Source organism: Pleurodeles waltl, chromosome 12 (assembly GCF_031143425.1).
Source record: "Pleurodeles waltl isolate 20211129_DDA chromosome 12, aPleWal1.hap1.20221129, whole genome shotgun sequence".
NCBI classification, from domain to species: domain Eukaryota; kingdom Metazoa; phylum Chordata; class Amphibia; order Caudata; family Salamandridae; genus Pleurodeles; species Pleurodeles waltl.
In genome coordinates this window covers 288931791-288958329 of record NC_090451.1, presented here as the reverse complement: position 1 = coordinate 288958329, position 26539 = coordinate 288931791, and the positions used below count along the sequence as shown (strand labels likewise).

The 26539-nt window shown below is 45.4% G+C and overlaps 1 protein-coding gene across 1 annotated transcript in view; it reads left to right on the top strand.

The window, feature by feature from the left end:
- Nucleotides 1–26539, top strand: part of SLC6A2 (solute carrier family 6 member 2) — an 821779-nt gene that overhangs the window by 724666 nt on the left and 70574 nt on the right. The window contains exon 10 of the mRNA XM_069216273.1: nucleotides 6294–6422. Within this exon, the coding sequence (XP_069072374.1) occupies nucleotides 6294–6422 (129 nt within the window). The remainder of the gene's footprint in view (nucleotides 1–6293; nucleotides 6423–26539) is intronic.

Genomic DNA, 26539 nt, shown 5'->3' with positions numbered 1-26539 from the left:
TACTACTAATAAGTATATAAGAGAATTTACAATGCTGGCCTATGAGAGGAGCAGGCTTAACAATAGTGAAAATGACTTTGGATGTTTTCACTACCAGGACATGTAAAACGTACAAGTACATGTCCTACCTTTTACTTACATAGCACCCTGCCCTATGGGCTACCTAGGGCCTACCTTAGGATTGACATATATGTAATAAAAGTGGGGTTTAAGGCTTAGAAAGTAGTTTTGAATGCCTAGTTGAAGTGGCAGTGAAACTGCACACACAGGCCTTGCAATGGCAGGCCTGAGACATGGTTATGGGGCTACTTAAGTGGGTGGCACAATCAGTGCTGAGGACCCACTAGTAACATTTAATGTACAGACCCTGGGCACATCTAGTACACTTTGCTAGGGAATTACAGGTAAATTATTTATGCCAATTGCGTAGGAGCCAATGTTACCATGTTTAGGGGAGAGAGCAGATGCACTTTAGCAGTGGTCAGCAGTGGTAAAGTAAGCAGCAGAAACAAGATCTGAAAAATGGAGGGAGGCAGGCAGATGTTTAGGGGAAGACCACCCTAAGGCTGTCAGGCTATCAGGTCTAAAAGTAGGCAAATGGAAGCACTGGATTTTGGACTGAGTGAAGCTGCAGGAATTGTTGCAGAGATTTGTTTATGCAGGTTACTCAAGAATCCCCAAAATCCTCAGACTCAAAGGCTACATTATTGGGTAGTTCTTGACTTTTAGGTCCTAGGCCAAGGAACGTGGGTGTTTGTTGGCCCATAGCAATGTTAATAGCTATTTAAATAATTTAAAAAAATACATGGAAGTCTAGTAAACTACCAAGCTTTCAAATGTGGCTTGAGCAAATACTAACTGTCTGCAAGAGGGAAAATATAGATGCTAAAAGAATTGGAGGGAAAAGAAAGATTTTTAAAGTCTAGAAATGTTTTTTAAATTCTGAAGGAATTTAATTGTTTGAGGGTATGTCGCACGATTTACTTTAACTGAGTTTAAGGAAATAAATCTATTATGCTCTGTTGGTTCTAATAATGGAATATGTCAGAAACAAAATTTGGAAATGGACTTTTGATAGAAGTTTTAGAGTTGTGCCTCACAGTGCACTTTAAGACTAAAATATGAATAGGTTTGGTTTGCTCTAATAATGGAATATTCATTTGATGTGACTGTGTGCTGTGTTCTGGTTAAATATATATCTAATCAACACAATGTTAATGGAAAAAGAGAATGTTGATGCTCTTATGAATTAAATTCCCATATAAGATGACTATACTAGGGTTTGAGGGGCAAAAGGAACATTAATCAGACTATGGTGGAAATGAGTTAAGCATATTTTCTAGTACTGGAACAGAAAATAAGTGTAAAGCTGACTGCACCCAGCTGATTTGCACAGTATTCCATTTTATATTAATATATGCACTTCTATTTCAAGCCGGGATAATGTCTAAAATAATAAATACATTTTAAAAAAAATGTGATGGAGTGCAATGTCAGTCAAATCCTTGGTCCTCATTTGTTCTCCTGCTCAATTAGGATTCCGGTGTGACATCAGTTTTATCACACTGGCACAGCATTTGGAAAGCTTACTCCAGCAGCCTGATGAAGGAAGGGCAGTGGGAGTAAGGTTATAATGCTGTTCACTCTATCTAGAGAGGGCAGTCGGATGCCCTTTTTTCTGTTTGTCACTTCTAGTACTGTCAGCATTAGAGTGGTCTTCCCCCCAAAAAGTTTGATTTATCCCAAACCTCTAAAAGCTTCTCTTACTCCAAAGTGGGCATCAGGTTTAAATATTGGACCTCAGTCCCCAACTCACCAGTACACATCTGGACGACTCAGAAGAAGGAATTCTGTGCTGCCCTGCTGCCAAACGGACTGTCACTCTGCAGCCCTGCTGCACTGCTATGCTCCTGCCTGAATGAAGGACTTGACTAATATCATGAACCCAGGACCACCAGAGTGACTCCAAGAGCTAGTTGGCTGACCTCCTGGTCAGAAGCCTCAGGGACAGAACAGGCTTCCTCCATCTTCTACCCAGCACCTGACCTGGGCTCTGGCAGCTGTGAGTTGTACCCTCCCAAGTGGTGGCATCCCAGTCCTGGACCCTTGGTTATTGGCCTCAATGTGCTCTTTGAGCCTCAACTGTGGTCCCAACAGAGCCAAAGCACTGGAGCCACAGGATGGTGCATTGCTGACCTTATTGGAGCTGCTGTGCAATGCATTGCCTCAGAAAACTCTGCATCATGTCTGCCGCAGGACTTCAAATCGATGCTTGCAGCCTTCCAGGGACCATTGCTGCACAACTCATCCTTGACGCAGGCCTTCACATCACAAGCCCTACATCAACAGCATCCTCAATAAGGACACAGGACTCCACATCACAAGCCCCGCAGTTTCTTTGGAATCAACTGTGCACAAAGCATATCAATGCAGGACTTTGTATAACTAGCCCCTTGCCAACACCATCCTCTACAAAATGCAGGACCCCACATAGCAACTTCGCAACTCCTAGGAATTACCACTGCACAATGCCTCCTTGATGCAGGACTGCACAGTGCTCTGCAACCAGGATTTAAAGCACCTTTGTTCAGGGGACGTCCTGGGTCTTTGGTGCAATACTAACTTTGTCTTCTCATAGTGGTTCCTCTTTTTCACCTTCATCTGGGTTAGCAGGGGCTCCTGTTCTCCCTGGACTCTTCAGTGCTTCTTGGACTTGTCCTCTTCTTCCACAGGTCTTCAGGTACAGGAATCTATTGTTGGTGTCCTGCAGTCTCTTCTGGTTCTTGCATTATCTTCTATCACGACTTCTAGTGTGTTTTAGGAAACTTGCTGTGTTTTACTCCTGCTTTCCTGGGCTCTGGGGCGGGGTATTTTGCTTTCCTTTGGTGCTTTCTTACACTCCCAGCACCCCTCTACACACTACACTTGCCTATGTGATGTGGGAAACCGACTTTTGCATTCCACTATTTTAGTATATGGGTTGTGTTCCACCTAGGCCCAATGCAACCTATTGTGATTTTCACTATTTGCACTATTTTCTGACTATCTACTTACTTGTTTTTGGTTACTAGTGTATATATTGTGTACTTTACTTACCTCCTAAGGGAGTATAATCTCCAAAGTATTTTTGGCATTGTGTGAATAAAGGTACCTTTATTTTTGTAACACTGAGTATTGTTTTTCGTGTGTGTGAGTACTGTGTGACTACAGTGGTATTGCAAGAGCTTTGAATGCCTTATAGTTCAGCCTTGGCAGCTCTGCCTACAGCTACCTACAGACAGCCTGGCTCCTAGACACTGATTACATTTCACTAATAAGTGATAACTGGACCTGGTAGAAGGTGTAAGTACCCACTACAAACCAGTCCAACCACCTGCACACTGTAGTGCCTTGCCGTTGATGCCAGCTGCGTGGAGTCTAGAGCAGAGGATGTTTTGTGGGAGACTGTGTTGAAAACGGCCAAGAGGTCCAGTAGGATGAGTGCTACTATTTGGACGTAGTCGAGGAGTGAGCAGGCGTTGTCTGTGATGGTGAGGATGGTGGTCTCCATGCTGTGGTTGCTTGAGAAACCTGACTGGGAGATGTCCAGGATGTTGTTATGTTTGGTGTATTTGCGGAGCTGTGCGTTGATGGCCTTTTCGATGATCTTGGCTGAGTATGGCAGCAGTGAGATGGGACAGTAGCTCTTGAGATCCATAGGGTCGACCATGGTCTTTTTTCAGGAGCAGGTGGACCTCGGCGTGCATTCAGTCCTCAGGGAAGGTAGCCATCTCAATGGAGCAGTTGAGAGTGTGGCAGAGCTCGGGTGCGATTGAGGTGTTGGCTTTGTTGAAAATGTGGCGGTTGCAGGGATTCATGGGGGCTCCAGATTGGATCCTACTCATGGAGTGGATCTCGTCCATGGTGACGGTGACACAGCGGTGTAGGACCGGCAGAGGTTCGGAGGATCCGGTCTGGTTGTTTGCAGGTGGTCATGGAAGGTCCGAAGCTATCGTAGATGGCCTTGATTTTTGAAGAAGGTGGCTAGTCTGTTGCAGAGGTCCTGGAATGGAGGGATGTTTGCAGCTTCTGATTGGGGTTTGTCAAATTTATTGAACATGGCGAAGAGCTCTTTGGTATTGTGTGCGGTGGCTTTGATGCGGTCCTGCAGGGTGGATTTCCTAGTGGATCTAATGAGGTTGTGGTGAGTGTTGATGGCAGACTTGAAGGGCGCAAGGTTCTCTGGGGTCTTGCTGTTCCTCCATCTTTTTTCGAAACATCTGCAGGTGCGCCTGGCGTCCTCGAGTTTTAATGAAAACCAACTGGCATTCTTAGGGAGGTGTTTTGCCTGGGGTCGTTGGGAGTGGTGCTAGGGTGTTGGTGCATTCGGAGATCCATTTGTGGAAGTTCCATGCTGAGATGTTTGTGTCTGTGGCGGTGGAAGGTGGTGACTTGCTGAGGGTGCTAGTGAGTTGTTCCTCAGTGTTCTTATTTTATTCCCTATGTAGTGAGCGGAGGTTGCGGAGGTAGATAGTAGGCGTGTTGATGGAGAAGTATATGCAGTGGTGGTCAGTCCAGTGTATTGTGGAAGTGTTGCCAAAAGTGACGATGTTGCTGGCGGAGAAGATGGGGTTAAGTGTGTGTCCAGAGATGTGTGTAGGTGAGGTGACCAGTTGCTTGAGGCCGATGGTGGTGAGGTTCTTGAGCAGGGAAGGGGTGTTGTGGTCGTAGCAGTTGTTGATGTGATAGTTGAGGTTGCAGAGGAGAACGTAGTTCATGGAGGTGAGTGCTTGGGGTGCTATTATGTTGACGATGGAGTCGCTGAAGTCTGGGCAGTGTTCTGTAGATGAGGGTGCCATGGAAAGTGGAGTTTGGGTTGACGTTGATCTGGAAACTGAGGTGTTCCATGATGGGAGAGTGTTCTTCCGAGTTGGTTCTAAGGAGGAAGGTGGATCTGTGTGCGATGTCCAGGCCGCCGCCTGGCCAGGAGGGCCGGTCTTTGCGGACCAGTTTGTAGCCGCTGGGGATGGAGTACCGATGTCTGGGGCTGACGCTGGTTTGTCCATGTCTCAATAAGAAAGACGATGTCCATGTAGCTGGATTCTAGCAGAGTCTATAAATCAATATATCAAAGGATGGATTGAATTTGGAAGACAGGGTTAGGGGCATAAATAGCCTTAAAGCCAGATTACAAGATTGTCCATCCATTTGAAGATGCGGAGATTTCCGACACGTGTTTCGTGGCATGGCTGCTTCTTCAGGGTATAATCCAATCAAGTAAACTGACCAACAAAACTGTCTTCGCTCATAAAGTGAATATTTCTCAATCCACAACAAAACTCATCAACCGTAGTTAGTAACTCATAAGAAGCCCATAATTTTATTCATCTTCTCAATTACTGTTTCTCAAAGATACTGGAAATATTCCTTGTCACATGTGCCAAATTCCAAGGGCTAGTAAGGTTTATCCTCCACAGTGAAGACTAGCATTGCACAAATTTCCAAAACAAATTCAACAATCTCAGCAACTTCAAATAGATGGACAATTTCGGCAACTTTAATAAATGATGATCATGCTACGGATATTATAGGCCTACTTTACTGCTCAAATTGATTTATGGGACATGGCTTTCATGATCAGATGACATGTACAGTGACATTTATTTTCTTGTGATATGATGGATTTGGATCAATTGAATAACATAACAATTCTTTCTCAATGATCTATTGTTTGTGGTGTTCTTTGTTCTCTGTGCGGATGTCTTAGTATTTAGTTCTTATCCCCACAACTCTGTGGAAATGTGTGTTAGTTGGGGGATAAACTGACTTTTGTGCGTGGGATTGTAGGACCATTTCTCAGTTTATCCCATGTTATTATTTAATTATATATATTGTTGTTTTTTTTTGTTGTTTTTTTTTTGTTTCACACCCACAAATGTGATATTTGGGATTTGCTATGCCCAGCCTACTGCTTTAGAGGTGACATAGATAGGCAGCAAAGGGAGGAAGAATGAAGACAAAAACGAGAGGAAACAGTGCCAAAGGGAGAAAGGAGAGATAAAAAAGGACCAACAAGAGTTCAAACTTTCAAAAGGGTGGATGGTGGGAGGAAGAGGTATGAGGTGCAATCAGGAATAGGATGCCTTGTTTTTTGGCTGTTTCTGCATTTGTCACCATTGGCAGTGGGTTCTTAAGAAAAACACTTGTTATGTTTGCAAATTAGGCACTATTGGTAGATGTACATGTGGGAAGAATGACTGAAGTTCTAGGCATCTTGTAAAAGTCAATGTAATATTTGTTCTTTTTTTTCTTAGATGGGAGGAATGGAAGCAGTAATCACTGGATTAGCAGATGACATCAAGATCCTGAAAAGACACAGGAAATTGTTTACTTTTCTTGTTTCCTTTGGCACCTTCCTCCTAGCTCTCTTGTGTATAACAAATGTAAGTATTAGAACTTCGACTTCTGGTGTAATAATAATGTAACGCACGTAGTTCAGCCTCAAATTAAATATTGAGGAGACTTCTAACCTGTCTTCTGGCTCATTTGCACTCTATTTACAATAAAATACTATCCTTGGAACGTCTGATTTTATGACATTATAAAAAATGCTTTTGAAAATGTCATCTGCCGCAGATTCTTCCACTTTCCCTTGCACAATATTTTGTACTGGAAATAGGAAGCTATAAAACATTGATTTATCTGTTAAAAATATCTGTTCAAAATATTTGATATATTTTCCTGGACTCGTTTTGAAGAAAAATGTAATTTAAGGTCCTGGTCACTAAACTGATCCCTTGGGTCATCAGTCTTTGTGTGGAAAAAATGAATGAGCAAAATCCAGAGGTGATTCAAGACGACAATATAGATATAATCTAATATGTGACAATGACAATTACCTCTGTTGATTTTATGCCACGAATATATTTATTTTGCAGTCATAACTGACCTCTGTTGAAGACAGAGGGTCTGAATTAGAACTGGGCTAACGGGTTACTCCGTCACCGTGACGGAGTAACCCACCCTCCAGTATCTAAATCAGGCTCAGAGTTTGTTCCTTGGAGATAGTGAAGATTAGGGGACCCTGCTGCTGAGATTAACATTTGTGTACATTGTAGAATTCACCAACACATGGAATGTTTTTTCTTCACTTACTTTTCAAGGATATCTAAAAGAGGCAAGAGCTCAACATGGAAAAATATTTTGAATGGGGCGAAAAAATTAAGGCCCTCATTCTGATTCTGGCGGGCGGCGGAGGCCGCCCGCCAGAATTCAGCCCTCCATAATACCGCTCCGCGGTCAAAAGACCGCGGAGGGTATTATGAGTTTTTCCCTGGGCTGGCGGGCGGTCTCCAAAAGACCGCCCGCCAGCCCAGGGAAAAACTCCCTTCCCACGAGGATGCCGGCTCGTAATCGAGCCGGCGGAGTGGGAAGGTGCGACGGGTGCTGTTGCACCCGTCGCGTATTTCACTGTCTGCAAGGCAGACAGTGAAATACATTTTTGGGCCCTCTTACGGGGGCCCCTGCAGTGCCCATGCCGTTGGCATGGGCACTGCAGGGGCCCCCTGGGGCCCCGCGACTCCCCCTCCCGCCATCCGGTTCCCGGCGGGAGAACCGCCAGGAACTGGATGGCGGGAGGGGGAGTCGGAATCCCCAAGCCGGCGCAGCAAGCTGCGCCGGCTTGGAGGATTCCTTGGGGGCATCGGGAAACCGGCGGGAGACCGCCGGTTTCCCTTCTCTGACCGCGGCTAAGCCGCCGCGGTCAGAATGCCCCGCGGGGCACCGCCGGCCTGTCAGCGGTGCCTCCCCGTCCAGCGGCCGCCAGGGTCGTAATGAGGGCCTAAATCTTAATATATTTGTACAATTTCACAAATAGGCTAACCACCCAGGTGCAGATGATTACAATTAATATAGCCTTGGGGTCCAGGAGTTATGAGAATCAGTATTTTTGTGGATGTTCCCTGTGACTTTGTTGAACATAGCAAAAAATTTAAATCTCCGATGGACATAGACATGCTCCTGTGTTTGTGGGTTTGTAATATTTTCAGATGTTTTATTAATCATGTGGTAGAATTACGGTGGGACATTTCAGATTAAGGCCCGTATTTATACTTTTCTAGTGCCGCATTTGCGTCATTGTTTGATGCAAAAGCAGCACAAAATTACAAAATACAATTATATTTTGTAAGTTTGCTTCGCTTTTGCGTCACAAAATGACGCAAAAGCGGCATTAAAAAAGTATAAATATGGGCCGAAATTTTGCATTATTTCCTTTCTACCTTTCATGAAGTTTAGGTAGTTTATTACAAAAGTAATTGATTTTGTAACTTTAGAGAATGTGAAACCATAAAAAAAACATTTTAAGCAAACTTAGGGCATGATTTAGAGTAGTGGAGTGTAGGAAAATCATCTGGTTTCTGGAGGAAGTGCTAAATCCTTTAGTGGAATTTCCCCTGATATCTTTTACCTGGTGTGGATTAAATTCCACAAGTGGATTCCCTTCTGAATTAGCCACTTCATCTAAAATATGATCTTTTTCGGTTGCCTACGAATTCTAAAATAACACTAGTTTATTGACATGTATTTGAAGCAAGGCCTTAAAAATACTTTTACAAACAACGCAAAAAGAGTGACATGCTGCTTGTACCACCACTCATAAAATTCTGAATATAAGTCAAAAATATATTGCCGTGTGTGATATGAGCATCTGGATCTCCAATATCCCATGAGCAGCACCAAGATGAGTTCACCCTGCCTATACAACCAAACATTTTGTACACTATCTTGTTCATCACTTCAACCTCTGCGAAGAGTGCTGTTGTGCTGTACTAGATAGATGTCCATATGGACAGCACAATCATGAGTGGTTGAAACTCCTCCAAATCTTATTTTTTTGTTGCTAAATTATGAAGCACCTTCTCCAGGTTGTTGATTGTCTCTCCTTTACAGTTTAGGTTTTCTTTCATTTTTTAGATCCTCGGTTCTGCTGCTGTGGGTCAACTAACATGCTTTTCTAGATTACAGGAAATGCAGCAAATGCAGATGTTGCGAGTTACCATTTTATTGTCAGTAGATCATGAGCTTTCCTATCATTGCCCGAAGAAACAACTTCATACCTTTTTCATTGCCAACAGCTCCTGAGTTATGGACAGGAGCATCAGTGGTGCTTCCCTCTGGGCCTGCAGCTCTCAGGCCACGGTAGAGTTCAAACAATAGTTCGGATTGCCACACATCTACTTTGCCTATTTTGTAGTTCCTATATGGGGTTGATGGGTCTGAGACATCGGGTTTCCTTGGGGGCATTCACAGCAGTGGTCAATTATGTTACAGAACAGAACTCTACTTCACATTTTATCTGTTTTTTTTGTGCAGAGTTTGCTTGCTGGTAGTGTGAAATAGCATGGGTGGATTGGGGTGGCCTCTTTCCCACATGACTTTTGTACTGGCAAGACAGTCCTTTTGATTGCACCGACTATCCTGTTGGGGGATCACTTTTTGGGCCTTAGACATACTCCAAGTCCCACTTACTCTCGGCCTGGTGCAATGATTTCACCAATGTGGTGAGGGTGGGGCACGAGCAGAACAAGACTTCCTTGTTATATGCCTCTACTTCCCACCAGGGTGAAGAGCAGTCAACAGTTATTTTCTCTTGGGCCCCAATAAACTTAGGGTTAAAATGCGCTATTGGCCTTCATTATGGGTGCGGATAATTTGTTGGGGATCCTGGTAACTTACAGTATGTGTCTTTGTGTCCCAGCTTTTATCTCATCGCCCAAGACTGCGATCAGCAGGTTGCAGGTTGGCTCACTGAACGGGTTGGTGATCGCAGTGCATCTGGTGCTTGCTTTATTACCGGTTTATATTTGCGAGTCTCTAGCTGCTGTAGTTGACTGTCATGCTGTAGGGTGCAGTTGTCATGGTCACTTCTGGTTCATACAACTGCAATTTTATGGGCCGGGGTTGATCTTGGTTGCAGTTTCCTTGCCACAAGCCCAGCATCTTGTCTCCCAAGTTTAGTTTCTGACACTGTAGTAAACTTTGATGCACTGCAATAGCCTAGTTTTTGCATATTCTAGCGCTCAGTACTGCTTCTCCTCCAAAGACCTCACCAAGTCATGTGTGGCCATTGTTTGATGAAGGATGCTTCAATGCACAAGCAAAAAAGACAGAGCTCAGTCAGCATGAGTAGCTGTGGCTACACATCGTCTTTGAGTGAGCCTTCTGTGCTGTAATCATCCATCATCACTGGTGCGAAGGAAGGTTGCCTTGAGTTCCCCGCTGGGCCTGCAGGGGGAAACACTGTTTCTGCCCGCTGGCCCAGCGGGGAACAGGGCCTTAACATTGCAGCCGGTTCCTAATGGAGCCGGCGGCAATGAGGCAGTGCAGTGGGTGCAGCAACACCCGTCGCTCATTCCACTGCCCATAATTCGGGCAATGAAAAGTGTGATGGGACTGTGCATGGGGGCCCCTGCACTGCCTATGCCAAGTGCATTGGCAGTGCAGGGGCCTCCAGAGGCCCCCGGAGTCCCTCATTCTGCCAGCCTTTCCATGGCAGTGTAAATTGCCATGGACAGGCTGGTGAATGGGGACTCGTAATCCCCAAGGCAGTGCTGCCCTGGTGGATTACAACCACTGGGACTGCCAGGCTGCAGGCTTTTGGCAGCCTGGCGGTGTCAGCGGTTGGACCCTGGCAGCTCCGCCATGATCATAATGTGGCGGTTGGATCACCACGACTGCGGTGGTCCGACTGCCACCGTGACACTGGTGGTCTGATGACCGCCAGCGCCATAATGAACCCCTATATCTTTGGTAGGAACTATTGAATGAGTTGCACATCCAAACCTGTGAGGGGTAACAGTGACACAATCAGGGTCAGTACCGTGTTCATGCCTCTGTTACAGAATGTAGGAGTCCATAGCTACTAGGGGCTGTAGAGTCTGTAGCTACTAAGGTAACTCGGTGGGGAAGAAATAATTGGCACCAGACACATTCTACATTTACTGAGATCAGAGATGCAATACTGTTTGACTTGGCATCCTTGGTGTGGTCTCCCCTAATTCTGTTTTTGATACTCTGGGCACTTTAACACTGCTATCCAGAGCTAAAGTGCAAGTGCTCCTATATAAAATGTATGTGTAATTGGCTTTCTATGATTGGCATAGCTGCTTTACTAGTAAGTCCCTAGTACAGTGTGCTAGAGGTGTCAGGGCCTGGATATCAAATGCTACTAGTGGGCCTTCAGCACTGGTTGTGTGACCTACATTGGTAGCCCTGTAAACATGCCTGAGACCTGCCACTAGGGTCTCTGTGTGTGCAGTTTTAAACTAAAAATTCAACTTGGCAAGTGTACCCATTTGCCAGGCCTAAACCTTCCCTTTTAAACATGGAAGTCACCCCTAAGGTAGGCCCTAGGTAGCCCCATGGGCAGGGTGCATTGAAATACTGCCAAATTTGGTTTTCACTGTGCAAGGCCTGTCTCTCTCATAGGTTAACATGGGGGCTGCCTCTAAATATTATTAAAGTGTAGATTTCCTTTGGGAGCAGATAGAAATGTGGAGTTTAGGGTCTCTCAACTCACAATTTTAAAATACATCTCTTAGTAAAGTTTGTTTTTAGATTGTGTGTTTGAAAATGCCACTTTTAGAAAGTAGGCATTTTCTTGCTTAAACCATTCTGTGACTCTGCCTGTTTGTGGATTCCCTGTCTGGTACAGTTTGACAGTTGGGCTGTTTGCACCTCTCCTCTAGACAGTGACACAAAAGGAGCTGGTGTGTAGCCTACATTTCCTGATGAGCCACCTGTGCTGGGAGGGAGGCGAGGAGTGGTCACTCACACCGGAAAAGGACTGTGCCTGCCCTCACACAATGCAATCTTCAACCCCCTGATGTGTGTCTGGGGTCTGGCCTGGGTAAGGCAGAATCTTACAAACAAGAGAAACTTTCCTTTGAAGCTTGCTTACTTCAAAGGCAGAAAGTGGTAGAAGTAGTGGACCCAAACCCCCTGAAAATTAGTCCACTTCTGGAATCAAGAGGAACCTCTGCCAAAGAGAGGAGCTGAAGAGCTGAGGAGAAGTGCTGCCCCTGCCTGTGACTGTGCTTTGTGGGGCTATCTTGCAGTTGCTACTTCTGCCTGTGAAAGGGAACAAAGACTGGACTTTACTGTGAATTCCTGCCTGGGAAGAATCTCAAAGGGCTTGAAATGAGCTTGCCTCCTGTTGTTGAAGTCTCAGGGCCATTAAAGATTTCCTCTGCCAGCAGATGGACTCTCTGCTGAGACTTCTGTGCTGCCAAGCAGTGCCCTATTTAGTTCCCGGGCCCTTGAAAGGTGAAATTGGCAGACAAGAACATGAAAATCCACGCACAAAACGCCATGCAGAGAAATTTACAATGCACCTTTCACAAACACGGCTGACAAACAACGTGCCGCCGGCTTTGCGGCTGAAATCGACGCTCCACCTGCATCGTGGCTGGGAGATCAATGCAATGCGGCTAGAGAAACGGCATGCAACACCCGCTTACGGAGACTGATAACAAAGCAAAACACATGCAGCGCGGTTTTCTAATACTGTGAGACTGGATTTTCCATGCATCTTCCCTGGGCGTCCAAGTCAATCCTCCTCTGCGCGGATGCGAGGTGCCCCGTCCAGAAATTGCCGCATCGCTCTCTTGCAAGGGTGAAAAACTACACTTCGGTGACCCGACTTGAGAAAGAAACAATGCAGAGCCTCACTTGCGTGCAAGGAATCGACACATCGCTACCCTTTTCTGACGCACACTGGCCTGTGCGGCTTTATTTTTGACGCTAACCAGAATACTTTGTGTTACAACAGCATTCTCACTGTTTTCTAAAGCTTAAGACTCTTATTCTTTTTAAAATACATATCTTGACATGTGTATGTTGGATTTGTGTCATTTTGGTCTTGTTTTGTTTAGATACATTTTACCCATTTTTCTAAACCTGTGTTGTATCATTTTGTAGTGGTTCACTGTATTACTGTGTGTGTTGGTACACATACTTTACACATTGCTTCTGAAGTTAAGCCTGCCTGCTCCTTCCAAGCTACCAATGTGGTGAGCGGGGATTAACTGAGTATGACTGACAAGAGTGAGGGTCCTTGCTTGGACGGGGGGTAACTTGACTGCCAACCAAAGACACCATTTCTAACAAACACATATTTACTAATCTAACTGAATTGTTCAGAGGAGCATGGTCAAGACCCTGGCAGAATCCTAATGTATCTTGTCCATCTGACCGCTGCACTTGGATAAAATATTGGCGGCTATATGTGGGCACAATATCAGACCTACTAGATGCCCTCCCTCCCCGGGACTTGGCCCTAGAAGATTGAAGTGGCTCAGAGGGCGTGCCGCAGGCTGGGCTGCATGGTCTGTCCCGCTGCACTGTGATCAGACCCAGATTCAGAGTGACTTGGGCCGCTCCTGCGTCTGGCCCTCCTTCTGGGCGAGTATTCGCTGCTGGACCGAGGACACTGGGGGGACCGTTGAGAACCTCGCTGAATCACATTGCATGGCGAGCACCCTCCAGCGATGTCCTGGGGTGCAGTTTTGTGGGCCAGGAATGAGCTGCACATTCGTTCATCTACATAAGGACCTTCTTATCTGGATCCAAGTGGACCACAGGCAAGGTACTCTGTGCTACAGGCTATCCATTGCTCAACGTGTGAGTGACTGTGCAAGTAACTTCGGTAAGGTGGATCTTCACACTACACTGCAGTTACTCTAGGACTTTACCTGCCAGCTTCAGCATGTCCTCCTTCATAGTGGCACCCATGGAAGGCAAAAGGGAAGGATTTCACTCTGCATGCACTTAACTCTGCGCTCATAGATGTACCTGCGATGCAGGGCCACATATTCTCTCATCCTACCCTGACCACGTCATGCAGAGGCAATATTTGAGTGAGTGTGTTTACGCTTGGAGGTGTCATTTATTGAGGACAGCTTGTGGGTAACAGTTGATGGTTGCTGCTCATTCTGCCTTACTCTACCAACACAGACACTGCTTGAGGGGCATCATTGACATTGTTTTGGGGTTCTGTGGGTCCCACCCGTAGCGAGCTTTTTAATCCAGTTGTGATAGTACCTCAGTGCATTTGGCTCTCTTCCTTTAAGGGCATCAGTGTTTTTGCACGTCATCAATGAGGGAGCAGTGAGACTCCGCAGCACGATGGTGAAACCCAAGGCCACCAGATTCTCACCGCAGGATAGCCAGGGAGGGCACTCCATCCTGGCTGCAGCAACGGACGCCTCAATGGCACTGCAGCACCTGGAAACCACACTTCAGCTGCACTGTAGTCAATTCGAGAAAATCTTGCAGGCTGTTCTGGCCACGAAAACATAACTGGAAAAAAAAATAGACTCTGTTTCCCAAGACGTCAACCTTCGCCAAGCGGACCACTGTAAACTGTCTGAGAGGGTCATGGAAACTGAGTCATGCCTGGGCACCATGGAGCCCATTGTCCAAGAGCTGCAGGAACAAATGAAGCAGCTTGGTGCGGAAGTGGCGACCTTACAACGTAGAGCAGAGGATGCTGAAGGGCGTTCTCACCTGAATAATGTGAACTTTATGGGGTTTCCTGAAAAAGTGGAAGGTCACAGTGCAGAGCTCTTTCTAGAACACTGGTTAATGGACAACGTACTGAAAGGGAAGGTCCCAAAATTCTTCTCCATAGAATGAGCTCATAGGACCCCTGGAAGGTCACCACCACCCGGGGGCCATCCCTGCCCACTCATGGCCTGCTTCCTCAACTACAGAGATGGAGATTTGATCCTCCAATGCTTTCAGGCTAGTGGCGCAGAGAACTGCGTGGGTGCCACTATCACAGCTTTGATAGCAGAGGTGCAACGCCAAAGGAGCTCCTATAGAAAGAGCAAGTAGTGCCTTTGTGAGCACAATATAATATATGCCTTGAAGTTCTCTTCTAGGCTCAGCGCGATAGATAGCGAGAAGACTTATTTTTTCTCTATGCCTGCAGATGCTTGGGCATGGATGCACGTCAAGGGCATTGCTCAATCATTAGCAGGCAATGATGATCATGGATAATGGTTGACGCCTCGTGTCTGTCGTTGCCACTGGTATCGATCCCAAGTCAAACCCACTAAAACCCAAGCAGTGGCGGAGAGAGTCAAGGCACTACAAGAGACAGCATTTTATACTGAGAATGCCTTTGTAACGCTAAAGGACAGCCCTCATTTGAACTCGGATACGGGAGCTCCCAGTCCACCCTTCTTGACATGACTATAGGCCCTGATGTTTCTCCCCAGACAGCAGATAATCTCTGATTGTTGCTTAAAGACTGGCCTACACTGACTCATTTCGCAGTGTATTGCAACCAGGTGTTCTCTAGAACCTAAATGTAGACACACTGGGGTACCTGTTTTGATGTTCTTCCAGTGCATGCAACATGGGATGACAGCTCCTGCTGAAGATTCTAATTTGTCCACCTGCAGTCTTGCTGGGTAGAGTCTGCTGGTGTCACAGTTTGATACATAATGAATAAGCCTGTCACGCCTCGTTTGAAGTTTTCCACATGGACAGCTTTTACTCCTGAATGTTGTTTATTTTCTCTCATTTTGAATCAGGGGTAATTGACTGTGAGTCCCTGTGCCACCAGATTTGGGGTATGTTGTTTAAGGTTGTTATAATGATTTCTCTTTTCAGATTGGGAAGAGTGGGATGGGTGTGGGTGGGGTGCGGTTCGCAGTATGGGGAATGGTATTTTTACTACACACAGGGTACACACACATCAATACATACAATCTCATTTGTGGGGGTAGATCACGATGCACACGTTTACACACATCGCTTAATCATGGGTACCTACACTGATAATGTTGTCCTGTGCTACAATGTAATGTTGTGGACTGTACGAGGGATGGCCACACCTAAAAGGTACTGAATTCATGCATTTTTTAAGCATTACCTTGTGCACTTTGCACTTTGCAGAGTTTCTAAGGCGAGCTTTAGAAACTTAGGAAAAGGTGAGGAGGATAAACATATGGCAACTCTTCATCCGCGTATACCAGAGGGGTACTGATATGGATAGTGCCAGGGGTACCATACACTATACAACACCACAGGGTAGACACAGGGGGCCGCTATCTTCTTCTGGAGGGACTGCTAGACGGAACGCCACTATCAATTGTAGGTGTTTACGCGTCCAACCTTGCCTATGGAGATTTCCTCAATACTCTTACGCCTACCCTCCTACGTGATCCGCTGGCTCCCTGTTTATGGGGAGGTTATTTTAAATGTGTGCCGGATTTGGACCTTGATCGATCATTTCCCCCATTGCAAGTCGCGGTTAGTAGAAAGACCTCCAACTGTTTGGGATCCTGGGCCGGAGATAGAGGGCTTCACGACCTGTGGCGCACTGGGCACCCATTGGAGAGGGAATACTACTTCTACTCCCCAATTCATCACCTCCATACTAGAATAGATTTAATGTGGGTCTCTACCTCTCTAGGTCAAATGGTTGCGTGCTCGGAGTACCTCGCTCATACTGTCTCTGGCTACTCCATGTTACTGCTCACTGTGCAGTGGGGCAGACTGCGCCCCACTATTCCAACGTGGCATTTGCAGACTAAGGCTGTATTAGAACCTACATTTAGAGATGAACTTTCTGGTTGCATTGTAGAACATTTAAAACATAACAGTGGATCGGCTGCGCTTCGAGCTACGGAATGGGATGCCCACACAACAGCAGTGAGGTGCCATTGCCTATCAGCCATGTGGGGGTTTTGGCGCACATTGCACAGGGAAGCTGCTGAGCTGGAAAGGGAAATGTGAACATTTGAGAAGGAAATTGTGAATTATTTGGCTGCACCTGCCTGACTTCGCGAGCTACAGAAAATGCCTAATGAAGCTGACACATGTTCACAAAAACATGACTATCAATATTATTTAACCTGACTACACGCAGAGGGTGATCACTCAGGCAGACTATTGGCATGGGTTGTCTGCGATTAATGTTAGCATACCCCAGTCAGAGCGATTAGACTGACTGATGGCTCTATGGCTATCACACAGGCTGCCATTAACAACGCCTTCCATGACTATTATACTGTAGTATGCTACATCAAGTAGATTTGATAGCTGCCCCCCAGCAATTGGAATCATTTTTAACTGCTTTTCCCCTGACAAAGCTTTCCCTCCTGCAGAATGCTGCCCTTGATGAACCCTATCAGTTGGAGGAAATACAAATGGCCATTTCCCAGATAGCCTGCAATAAGACACCGGGCACGGATGGCCTGCCAATAACTATTATGCCATGTATTCGGTGCATCTTGCTCAACCCCTGCTAGAGGTGTTTACGGAAGCATGGGACCATGGAGAGCTCCGTGGCTCAGCACAAGGCCCTGATTGTAGTACTGCCCAAACCAGGATGTGACCCGACCGACGTGCGCTCCTATATACCGTTATCTCTCCTTAATCTCGACTGTAGAATACTGGGCAAGATCCATGAGCTATGAGCTTAGTTCATGAAGACCATTCTGGATTCATACTGGGTCGAAGCACATTTCAAAACATAGGGAGACGATTATGTATCCTACATGACACCCCATCTACAGCACACAACAGAGTGGCTGTATCACTTCATATCGAAAAAGCATTCAATACTCTCAACTGGGGATTTTTATTTGCCACATTACCCCACATGGTTTTGGCCCTGGGTTCTTGAAATGGATCTGTACCCTATATACTAACCCAATGGCCAGGCTGAAAACAGGTCGATTGATCTCTGAGAGTGTTTCAATGAATAGAGGTACCAGGCAGGGCTGCCCGCTTTCACCTTTATTATTCGACTTTGCAATGGAGCCTCTGGCCGGTCACCTATGCTTGCGGGCACAGCAGTGGGGGATCCAGGAACCGGACACCAACCACAATGTATCACTCTAGGCTGATGTCGCACTGATTTACCTCTGAGATATCAGGGCTTCACTGCCTGACGTGATGTCTCTTCTAGACACCTTTGGGATGCTCTTGGGCCTTCAGGTCAATCGATCTAACTCCTGTTTTTTTTCCCCTGGGCCAATTGCCTGCTCCCCTTCAGGATGCACTCCCAGCCTACCGTCTTCTTCAAATATTGTGGATGCTCTCAGGGACGGTAATTTTGGCCATGACCTTCAGTCCGTGCAGGGGTCTCTCCACTTCTGGGGGTTCCCTCCCGCTGTCACCATTGGGAGGAGTGTCAGTGGCTAGACTGTTGATTCTTCCCAGATTTATTTGCAGCTTTGCCCATGGTTATTTCCAGGAGTTTGTTTCAAGAACTGACTGGTTTTCTATTGGAATTCATATGGGGCAAAGATTGATGTCCTGTATCACTGCTAATTCTACAATGCCCACTCCTACAGGGAGGTTTGGGCACCCCAAACTTTGAACTCTATTAGGCTGCAGCATAGTTGCAGTGGCATCTCCCCTGGTTAGGTACCTTTGCTAATGCAGAAGTTGGGCAGATACGTGTGAGATTAGGCTCGACTCCTATATACGTGTGGCTCTCAGAACGCACATGACCGTTGTTCGAGGGAGCCATCACAATGAAAACTGCCCACGCTTGCTGGCACGATATAGTGAGAGCAGGTCTTGTCCCGCTCCATATTCCCCTCTGAGCCCCATTACTCAATTGTCAAACAGAATCCACTTGACCATGACTCCAGATCTCGCACCATGGATAGAGGTGGGGATGGAGACACTGGAGGACTACTTTAATAATAGTGCCTATATGTCATATGATGACATTATGGAGCTTACCTCCCTGGGCCCGGGCCATTTCGTGACCTACCACGTTATTCGTCGATCGTTTAGAGCGACTTGGGGTGCCAGTGATACAGAGCCATCGCATTCCCCTATCCTTCACATATTACTATCAGATACTCGCCCAAAGAAAGCAATAACACTCTTGTACGGATTCCTATTGGTGACTGCCACCACACACCTGGAAGCGGCACTCACTAGATGGGATTCTGTTCTCCCACAACCAATGACACCCAAACAGTAGCTCTCCAACAAGTGGGGGGTGTCTCGTAATCCCAGATTCCACTGCACACAGTTTAACTTCATTCATTAGGCATACTTATCCCCACAACACATTAAACATATGTTTCCTGCTTCTACCCCTAGATGCCCATGAAGTGGGCTCGATGAGGCAAGTTATTATCACCTGGTATGGGAATGTCCCCCACTGATGAGTGTGTGGGGTGATATCGCTGCCAAAATTTCTGACATAACAGATTGCTTGTTGGCCCCCACCCCAGAATCCTCTCTATTGAGCATTCGTCCCACAGTCAAACTAGACCAATAGCTCCACAGATTTGCTGACCTAGCATTTATTCTGTCTAAAAGACAAATTGCTATATAGTGGACGGGGGTCTCTGTTGCTGGAGATTCTCAGATGGCACCAGTTGGTACTGAAGTGGGCGCTGGTGGAGGCACGTGTGCTCAGCCTCCACGATAATGGTCAGCTGCGCACAGGATATGAGACTTGGGACATGCTTGTGATGAAACATGAAGCTAGAAATTATACCCGTCCACATTGAAGAGGCTTACATTGAGCATGACCCCATTTCACACCCATGTATCCTTATTTCCGGAACAAAGGGTTGCCCATAGTAACCGTACACATTCACATACATTAACATGGGAAACACCGAAATATCTTGGATGGACTCCTATGCGATGGTGATTATGTGTCCCTGTCCTCATTACTGGAGGGTTCAGATTGTTCCGGACCCCCATAGCTTGGTCTTTGGTGCCCCTGTGCATGTAGCTCCCTTGACATCCGTTCTACTCACTTTCAATTTTGCACTTATGTTATTGCCTGGGTATTATAATAAATAGTGTTATCTGTCCCTCTTTAGCTTGTCCTGTGGATTGTGATACAACTCTGTACTCCATTACATTGTGGGAGTCTCCCCCTGATTACGTGTTTGAATTGTCTTGTGATGCCATCCCTGATACTGCGATTGTTACTGTTGAAGTGTTATAACCCAACAAAACAGATTTTTTTTCAATGAATTGTTTAGATTTAGGTCTGCGGTGTTAATAAAGTACTTACTTTTCCAAAAAGAAAAAAACTCTAGACTGGACGTGATGTTATTGTATTTGTTGGCTGGACAATTGAGTTCTGAGCTCTCAACCGTAATGGTATCTTCATGAGAAGCATGTAACTCCTCATCTTCGCTACCCTGAGTGAAGTATGCAACAGGTGTTACTTGGCCCATTATGCAGAGCCATAGTAGAATGAACACCAGTGCCAAACAACCACACCCACCACTGTTTGGGCCCTGTACACCCACTATCCCCCGTGGGTCCCCAAAAAGGTTCTAACAGCCTTTTTCATTAATTTACACAATTAGAGTCAGCATATTGATGCTGAAATTGGGAAAGAGTCCCTCGTGTTGCTACTGAAACGTGAGCATTGAAGCAATTCTCTCAAAGACTTGTGGGTCAGTAATTCCATGTTTGCACTTCAGCTCATCCCTTGTAATCCCAGCTTTTTCTGAGACAATTCCGTGCAATGTAAAATAAAAGGTAAAAACATAATCAGCCTGGATAAACTTTACTCGAATATGGTTATTAGAACTCATGCATACACGAGATGCTCATTTAAAGTTCTTTAGAAGTTTAGTTTACAGGGTTAGCTGACATTTTCAAAGTGCTTTAATGTACAACACATTTTGATGTCAATTTTGCAGAGTCCGTATGAGCAGTTGAGCACGAAAAAACATACGGATACAAAACATAAAAGCATTCACATAGTATATACAGTAGAATCTATTGACCACGGGAGAGGTCACAATTTGTATAAAACTCAAGACTGCATGCACGGTATTCCATAACTGGCATTTTTCATCTCAAAATTCTAACACTAACTCTGGAAAATATGGGCCAATTGTTACTGCCATCTTCATTCTAGTCAACCGGTGAGAAGGGGACGGATGGTATTTGTTGTGTTTTATTGAGATGTAGTTTTGTTGAGTTATGTGTGTTACATGCTGTTATGTATGCTGTGCAGTTATCTTAGTACTCCTGTTGAAATTATACTACAGGCACCAGTAGCTGATGGGAAGTGGGTGCAATAAGTATTTGACAGCACATTGTATAATTGTTTTTCTTAAGTTACACGTGTTTGCAGTTTGGGGCACAGGGAGGACAAGGTAATTAAGGCAGAATCACAAATGTGTTTACATTAAAACCTTTGACAGTTATTTAACAACTAGACCACATCTCTTTCCACAGGTATGTGTTTTCTTTTAATAAGTTTACTTTTTGCTTCATAAAGCTTGTGAATTAGTTAATTTGCAAAAATGTGTTTTTAGTAAAATTGCATCAGATTAGTTGTGCTTCAGTTTAGTTTGTATGTGTCTCAAAATAGTGGCGTCGTTGAGGGAGTGGGGGACAGGTGAGACCGATGCCCCTTCTCTCTTCATTCTGACCGCTCGTTGTGCTCAATCACTGGCGATAGTCCCAGCCAACAAAAGCAGACACTGTCCTCTCAGACTCGAAGCAGTGATGCTCCTGTTTATATGATACCTTTTACCGACACTTGCATGCCACAAGAGTATTTGCTTTTTCGAGGTTAGTGTGCTTTTGTAGGTTTTTTTTCACGCACAATATCACAAATGTATAGTGCGTAATGTGAAGAGTTGCCTCTATGTATGTGTGAGTTCAGGTTTGGAGTGGGTATTAATAATGGGCTACGACTGAGAGTTATGGAGTTCAAGTCCTGGACAGTGAAAAAGTTCGCACAGTGCATGTCAGTAGTTCAGAAGGGGTTCCAAACACATGCTGATCCAATTCCTGGGGCCCGTGCAGCACGAACAGAGCTATGGTCAGGTGTGCCAAGTGCTACTTTGATCATATATAAAAGTGTGTCAAAACGCACACAGCTGTTGACATTTCTACAGGAAGAAAAGTAAAGAACATGCAGCGCTTACAAGTGAGTGGGTGTGTTGTATTTGTGGTGGATGGTCAAATGAAGGAGGTGCAGTGACGAGAGTGGCTTGAAAGTTCCTTAAACCCAATTAATAAAAAATATATTGGCCTAGTGGGCTTTTTCCATTGAGCCAACTTGCTCCCATATGAGTAAGGCTCCATGGTGACTGGCTGAATCATGAGAGAAAATGTTGCAGGCATCCTTTTTTGGGCTCGGTGACTTAGTCCCCTGTCCTGAGTTTGTTAAAAAAAGACATATAAAGAGACAGGGTAGGAATACCCTGATCCCTAGCCCTTGTGGGCGGTCACTGGGGCCAAATTGTTTAAAAAAAAATCTTGGTTTCTGGCACAATCCTGCAGTACTTCTGCTAGATCCTGGCAAAAAAATGGCAGCCAGCAGTTCTTATTATTTAACATTTATATGACTCCCAAGTGAGGACCTGACCCTGGTTGTCAAATAAATGCATTATGTACAGAGTCGTCCACAGGGAGCCCATTGCCCAAGGGTCCGTCATTTAAATCAAAGAGGAGGGGGCAATCAGCCCCTCTCACTGAGCCTGTGAAGACACTGGGGACCCCATACATGGGGCTAACATCAACATTAGAGGGGAGGGGGTGTGCTCCTCCCCTCCCAGAGCCTCTTAAGCCCCCAAGAACCACAGCCTCTAACTCCAGCTCAACTGTGGTGTCCACCCGGGACACCATATCCCTGTAAGCAGGACCACATGACAGGGAAAGCATGTTTTCTCCCACTCCGTTGGGGCTCTAAAAACACTTCTGACAGGTGGGGTCAGACATCTGTTTCTATGCCCATGCTCTTGCGGGCAATGAAACTCAGATTGGTCATGCCTGGCAGGAGCAAGCAAAAACAGCTGCCGGCTCCCGCAGTACCTACGATAGGTCCATGCTGGGAGCCGGTGGGGCAATATAGGGCCCTGGGGCTCCTCCACAGCCCCAACATAGTGTGCTCTCTGTGCGCTGGGAGATGGGAAGTGGCGTGTGCACTGCCCTCCCCTTTAGTATTGATGTTTGCCACAAGGGGATGGGGGGCCCTGGGGCCTGAAGAGGCTCTTGGAAGGAGGCCCTGAACCCCTTCCCCTTAAACAAATGGAAATCCATCTAAGTGGCTTGGAGAGGGGGCTGCACGCTCCTTCTCCTTATTAAAAAATAAAGACCCTCAAGCCTTATTTAAAAACGGCCATTGGGGATGGGGTCCCCAAGACTGTACAGGCTTGGGGATATATGTCAGTGTGCCCCAACTCCCCAATGCCTTGAAAAAAGGGGTGTCCTGGGTGAGCACTAGTACACCAAAATGAATAATAAGTGAGCATCAGGAGACATTTATTATTCACTGATCTTCATAGTATGATCTTCATAGTATGGTCCTGCAAGGGCTTTTTTGTTTATAATTTCATAAATTTGGTCTTGACCCTAGAATAGGGATGGGCACCACAAAGCCTTTTTATTAATGTTTTGGGGGCTGCAGGAAGTGCAGCAGGCCCCCAAAAACACTAAAAAAACAGTACGTCTCTTGGATCATTAAAAACATGACTCGAGGAGAGCCTACTACGTTTTTAAAACACTCTTATCTGGGCTTATGCTGTTCAGCTGAAGTGGAAGTCCCTCTTTTTTTTTTTTATTATTATATTTTGTGGACTAAAAAATGTTAAAAGAAAGAATGAGGGACATGTTGGTTTTATTTTAAAAATGCCTCTAAATCTTTCTTTTAGTATTTTTCAGTCCACAAAATGCAATAATAAACATTATGTTAGAAGAAAGATTCACAGACAGTTTAACATTTTTTATAATCATAGCTATTATTAAATATTGCATTGTGCATACTATTGAAATATACAGTAGGTTGATTTTTTGGAGAATTATTATAACAGGTTAACTTTTTATATTTTGGTGTTGTGACTCCTTGGCAAAGTCAGTAAGTCTACCTGAGTGTAGTCAGGATATACAATGACCAACGAGACCAACTGCACACTGCGCATGCCAGAATGCCATGCGCAACCTGAGGTTGGCTTTGAATATGGTGATAAAATATTACTTTACATTTAAAATAAAACTAGAAATTCACTGAAAAAAACATTGGTTAACTTTATACTTAGGTGAAAATGTCAGTTATAACGTAATGTTTTAAACTGAAAAAAATACTGACATTCACCAGTTATATGTAGCTTTAGTAACCATAACTAATGTCCTAAAGTAACTATAACTCATGTTCTAGCCATGCACAGATAATTACCCCACATATTACATCACTCTTGACGTGTTATATAACATCACTGTTAGACCTGACAGCCTTAGGGTGGTCACCACTAACTTTTTGCCTGCTTCCCTCCACTTTTTAGATACTGTTTTTGCTGGTTTAAGACTCTGCGCACATTACCACTGCTAAAGAGTGCTAAAGTGCATATGCTCTCTCCCTTTAAACATGGTAACATTGGATCATACCCAATTGGACTATTTGATTTACTTGTAAGTCCATAGTAGAGAGCACTATGTGTGCCCAGGGCCTGTAGATTAAATGCTGCTAGTGGGCCTGCAGCACTGATTGTGCCACCCACATAAGTAGCCCCTTAACGTTGACTCAGGCCTGCCATTGCAAGGCCTGTGTGTGCAGTTTCACTACCAATTTGACTTGGCATTTACAAGTAACTGCCAAGCCTAAAACTCCCCTTTTTCTACATATAAGACACCCCTAAGGTATGCCCTAGGTAACTCATAGGGCGGGGTGCTATGTACGCAAAAGGCAGGACATGTGCTTATGTAGTTTACATGTCCCGGTAGTGTAAAACTCCTAAATTCGTTTTTACATTGCTGTGAGGTCTGCTCCCTTCATAGGCTAACATTGGGGCTGCCCTCATACATTGTTTGAGTGGTAGCTGCTGATCTGTAATGAGTAGGAAGGTCATATTTAGTATGGCCAGAATGGTGATATAAAATCCTGCTGACTGGTGAAGTTGGATTTAATATTACTATTTTAGAAATGCCACTTTTAGAAATTGAGCATTTCTCTGCACTTAAATCTTTCTGTGCCTTACAATCGACGCCTGGCTGGGTTTAGTTGACAGCTTCTTGTGCATTCACTCAGACACACCCCAAACACAGGATTCTCAGCCTCACTTGCATACATATGCATTTTGAATGGGTCTTCCTGGGCTGGGAGGGTGGAGGGCCTGCCTTCACACAAAGGACTGCCACACCCCCTAATGGGGGACCCTGGCAGACAGGATTGACCTGAAAGGGGAACTGGTGAACTTCTAAGCCACTCTTTGAAGTCTCCCCCACTTCAAAGGCACATTTGGGTATATAAACAGGGCCTCTGCCCCAACCAACTTAGACACTTCCTGGAGAAGAAACTTGTAACCATAACTTGCATCCTGACAAGAAGAACTGCCTGGCTGCCCAAAGGACTCACCTGTCTGCTTTCTGTGAAGCACTGCTTCCTTGCTATTGCCCTGCTGCCTTGCTGCTCTCTGGCTGAGGTGAAGAAGTGCTCTCCAAGGGCTTGGATAGAGCTTTCCTCCTGCTCCCTAAATGTCTCAGGACCAAAAAGACTTAATCTCAAGAAGGACTCCTTGTGAGGCGAAATTCAACGCACAGCCTGCCAGAAACAATGCACAGCCTGCACCGCGGTGAAAATTTCACCGCAAGCCGAACCGGAATGACACAGCCCAACTTCGCAATGTGAAGATCGCTGCAGCGCCAGCGTAGCGACCGGAACTTCGACGCACGGCCCACTGGCTCGCGCACAGCCAGGATGGAACGACGCAGCCCGACTTCCAGAGAGCAACTTGTCACAGAGCCTGCCGTGCGGTAGAAAATTCGACGCAACACCTACCGGATCAACAGAGCTCCTGTGACTTTATCCTGCCAGTGCAGGAAATCGACGCACCGTCCCCGGGGAGTCTGAAAACCCCGCAACCCGTAGAGGATCCACGATCGCGTGCCGGAAAATGACGCACAGTCGTCCCTGCGTGGAAACTAAACAACGCATCATTGTGTGCGGCCCACAAAAATTGACGCACACCCCTTTGTTTCCACGCTTCTCCTCTGAGGCCCTTTACAGAGATTTTTCACGCGAACCAGGTACTTTGTGCTTGAAAGAGACTTTGTTTGCTTTTTAAAGACTTCAAACACTTTATTTCACTTTTCAGTGATATTTCTACATTTACTTATTGCATCTTTGACCGCTTTGACCTGCAATTATCCAGATAAATATTATATATTCTTCTAAACACTGTGTGATGTATTTTTGTGGTGCTATATGGTGGTATTGTATGATTTATTGCACAAATACTTTACACATTGCCTTCTAAGTTAAGCCTTACTGCTCAGTGACAAGCTACCACAGGGTGGGCACAGAATCATTTGGATTGTGTGTGACTTACCCTGACTACAGTGAGGGTCCTTGCTTGGTCAGGGGGTAACCTGACTGCCAACCAAAGACCCCATTTCTAACAATCACTGATAACATGACTGCAGCATCTAAAATTACATCACCAATGGCAACACTATTCATGGTGGGGGGGTGAGTTATAGTTACTTTGTGGCAAAAGTTATAGTTACTAGAGGCAACTATAGCTGGTAAATTTCAGTG